Below are 3776 nucleotides of genomic sequence, written 5' to 3'. Positions count from 1 at the left end.
ACAAGGTTACTAAAGCCTTCTCCAAGCATACAATTTTTCCTAGGACTCTTACAGCTAACCTTGCATATACCATAGAAAATATGAATTCAATTAAGTGCTTTGTTTTATTTTCCTGTGTCGCTTTTGTCCATAACGGACATCTTTCTCGACTCTATGCGTGCTTACAAGTTGAGATAAATGTTTATTAGCAATGAGACTCAAGATTGGAAACAGGAAAAAAAAAAATGGTTCAGAGAAGGGCCATTCTTTTTAGCCACAAAGCATGCATGTTAAAATCCCATTCAGAAAGTACATATCCTAAAGCCATTTAATAACCAAATAAACAGAGCTTGCTTGGGTCCATAATCTGGAACTGTACCAACGGAAAATGTCTCCAGTTCCAAGTCAACTAGTCTTTTACACATAATAAAATTATACATCAACTTAGTGATACACCACACTTCCTATGTTTAACTGTTCGCGACAAGCTCATCTATTTCATCTGCATGATCTCTGAGTACATTCCACTGATCCATACTCAATGAGATGCCTGAAATAGGAAAAAGGAAAAACACTACTGTTAGGTACGGTTTCTAAATTTGCAGATACATGGGCCTCTGGAAATTATATTCAAAGAAAGATACAAGATGAATAAAAATATAAATAAACTTGTGTTGAGAATAGAAGATATAACTAAAGCAGTTAACAGTTGGTCTGCGGGCAAGAACTAACGCTCCCACCCTCCCTCCCTCTTTATTTATTCTTTTAAAGCAGTGCAGGAGCTGAGAGCTGTTTGATGTATTGTATTTTAAAGAATGAAAAGCACCATGGAGATGCACTGGTACATATATAAAGTACAAGAGCAAACTTCAGGACATGCTGAGGAACCTAAACAGATCAACCAAAGAGGCAGCACGAATTAAGTTTGAGCCAGAGGAGCTTCAGAACTGCACAATGTCTTCGCCCAATGCAAGTTTATTTAATACTATGAGCTGGTTCCATCTAGCCTCGCATAAACCAACTGATTCTCTCTTTCTACAAGTTTCACTATGCCCCAATTCAGCTCAATTAACAATGTTCACTTCTAACATCAATGGTAAAGAGACAGCATTAAAGAGACAGCATATGGTAAATATATTTCAGAACTACACTTAACATTTGTAAATGTGACTGAGCGCCACTACAAGAGTAATAACTTTATTGAAGTATACAACCACGGGCCTTGTGAAAATAGTGTCCACATCCTACAATGTCACCTCTCATCATTTACTTAATATTTTTCTCGACCTTTCTAAGAGGCAGACCTTGTGGGAAAAGGAAATAACTCTGGAGAAGAAAGCTGACATTTGGAAGGATAGAGCCACAAAGGCTAACATAAAGAATGTTAAAGAGTTTCCTAGCTGATGGAAGAAAGCTCTGGTAGACCTCAAGGCAAGAACAATAGGAGCAAAAACTCTTCTTCTGACCATAAAAGGCACATTCAAAGCATATCTTGCTTTTTACACAATGAAAAAAATCCTGTAGATTCTTAATTTGCATAGTATTGCCAGAGTCGACCCAGTATGATATAATTTGGGTTGATCTGTCAAAATGCAATAATAACGTGCCAACATGAAAACTGTGACATGTCAACAAAGCATCAGTAATGAGTAACTAGTAATACCAACAACGTTCAATCAGCAATTTTCCCGTCTGCAGATTACCTACAATTTTTTAACCCATTACCTAAGCTAATACAGAAACCTGTGAAAAGGTATACTTCCGAATTGGCTCGTGTGAAGAGACAGAAGCTCCTTTCATCAACCAGCTTCATATGGGAATTGATAATTCTTAGGAACGGCTGAACTTGAAAAATACAAACCCAAAAAAAAAAAAAAAACACCAATATCTTCCCTAAGTTACTTCACACTAATCTTGAACCCGTTCCATATACAAGATTACCAAAATCCATCCTCAAGTCTTCAACATTTTTATTGTTGTCCCAGAATTGTGATAAACCGAAATATTATAAGTGCTAGCATTGAATTTGATATATATGAATGAATCCTTGTGCGAACATTGATACTGTTTCACAGGAAAAAGTACATTATGAAAGAAACAACCTCTTCTCCTTAGCTTGAATATAATTATATTAGAATCTAGGTAAGAAAGAATTCCGACTTCTATGCATTTAAGGAGGGTGCAAAAGAATGGTTCACAAAAAGTAGCATAGGGTGCGTGTCACGAGTTTAAACCCAGACAAAAGTCTGGCATTTAAGTGGAGAAGGGTTGAGGGGCGGGCCCATTATCCACTACATTTCAAACCGTATGCTATTGACCCTCGAGAATTTCTTGGTTATCAATCAAAAGAGGATATGGGAAATCATAGTTACAATTTTTTGAAGAAAGTTTCGACGGAAAGCAATTCATGACATATCTGCTTTGTTTTAAGGATGTTGAAAATACTGGCTATCTAAGAGGAACACCAAGATACACAATTCCCCCTAAAAAGAAACACGAGGAACAAGAGAGAATATAACAAAAGAAACTTAGAAACCGAAGAATTTTCATGCTACTTGTGATCAACGAAAAAAAAAAAAAAAAATTTATATACAGATGTACCAGAGGTAAACACTTATATACACCAGGTAATTTAACCTTAATGTTAAAAATTAAAATGAAAATGCATATCAATTAACTATTCTTAAGTGATAGATGTTTATGTGGAAGACACATGTCTTGAATTCACCATATATAAAGACCAGAAGAAAGTTGAATCCTAGAGGGAGAAATTCATTACACTACTATCCCATGCTACAGAGTTGATAAAACTAAAAGTATCCCTTATTTCTCGTCATCATATAAAAAAAAATATTATTTTAAGAAAACCCTAAAAGCAACAAAGATAGAATCATTAGATTTTCAAATGTAGCAAGCATCGCCCAAAATCACATACAGAAACCGAAAAGAAAAATAAAAAATAAATAGGCAGCAGGTACCTTTTCTGCCAGGCATTTGCTTGCCATCTTTAACATAAAACTCACGAATATCCACCATTATCTTCCCTTGAAAGCTCCTAACTGATACTCTCCGATTCTTAGAAATCTGAAACCAACGCAAAAATCAGAAAAACAGTAGAGAAGTAAGTGAGACATAAAATGTTTGGGGAAGTGAAAAAAGAGACCTCACACACCACGATGCCATCAGCATCGTCAGAATCATCAGTTCTGGAAGATTTCTTAGGAGGATTGTCGCCTTCTGAAGCGTAGTCATCCTCTTCCTTTCTCTTTCCGAACCTTCTCGACATTTCTTCAAGAAAGTTGTGGAATTTTGAGAAGTGGGAATTGGGGATAATAATACCCTTTTTGGGCGTTAGAGTTTCATTCCCTGGCCCTTGCATTTTTGGTTCAACCGGATTTAAGCCCAGAAAGGTCAAAATTTATAGAGCCCAACCCAAACACTCATACAGTGGGCCTTAGCCCTATGAGAAATTAAGAAAAGATTACCCTAACACCAAAGTTTGACTCAGCATGTGGAAGGTGGCAGTGCTTTCCGTACCCTAAATTTATAAATTTTGCAAGCTTATCCAACAACTTCAAACACATGCAGTAAATACATATCTAAAGTCCTAAGTCCTAACAGATATACATATTAGAGTTACATATTAGAGTTGTAGATGACTTAAAGCCAGCTCAGGAGCGATTAGGATGCTGAATGGAATTTTCAAATGATAGCTGCTATATTTCTTTTAATGTCTTGGCAGAAAAGTTAGTTAATGTTATAAAATAAAGACATTAATTTAAAAATAAGTATATAGA

The 3776-nt window shown here is 35.8% G+C and overlaps 1 protein-coding gene across 1 annotated transcript; it reads right to left on the bottom strand.

Moving 5' to 3' along the window:
* Positions 1 to 246: 246 nt before the first annotated feature.
* LOC107801339 (RNA polymerase II transcriptional coactivator KIWI) lies at positions 247 to 3338 on the bottom strand. Its single transcript, XM_016624650.2, has 3 exons — positions 3143 to 3338; positions 2958 to 3063; positions 247 to 529 (listed from the first exon to the last, which is right to left on the bottom strand). Exons 1-3 carry the CDS (start codon positions 3263 to 3265, stop codon positions 450 to 452), a joined length of 309 nt encoding a protein of 102 aa, XP_016480136.2. The 5' UTR covers positions 3266 to 3338; the 3' UTR covers positions 247 to 449.
* Positions 3339 to 3776: the final 438 nt, after the last annotated feature.

Source organism: Nicotiana tabacum, chromosome 17 (assembly GCF_000715075.1).
Source record: "Nicotiana tabacum cultivar K326 chromosome 17, ASM71507v2, whole genome shotgun sequence".
Taxonomy (NCBI): domain Eukaryota; kingdom Viridiplantae; phylum Streptophyta; class Magnoliopsida; order Solanales; family Solanaceae; genus Nicotiana; species Nicotiana tabacum.
Note: the sequence above shows the minus strand (reverse complement) of the source record. Positions and strands in the feature narration are given on the sequence as shown.

Excerpts from the sequence above, each read along its gene's own strand:
- LOC107801339 (XM_016624650.2), bottom strand. The coding sequence starts at position 3,265 with ATGTCGAGAAGGTTCGGAAAGAGAAAGGAAGAGGATGACTACGCTTCA. Across the intron at positions 3,064-3,142 it reads ATGGCATCGTGGTGTGTGAG|ATTTCTAAGAATCGGAGAGT; the intron begins GTCTCTTTTTTC and ends CGTTGGTTTCAG. Across the intron at positions 530-2,957 it reads GCAAATGCCTGGCAGAAAAG|GCATCTCATTGAGTATGGAT; the intron begins GTACCTGCTGCC and ends TTCCTATTTCAG.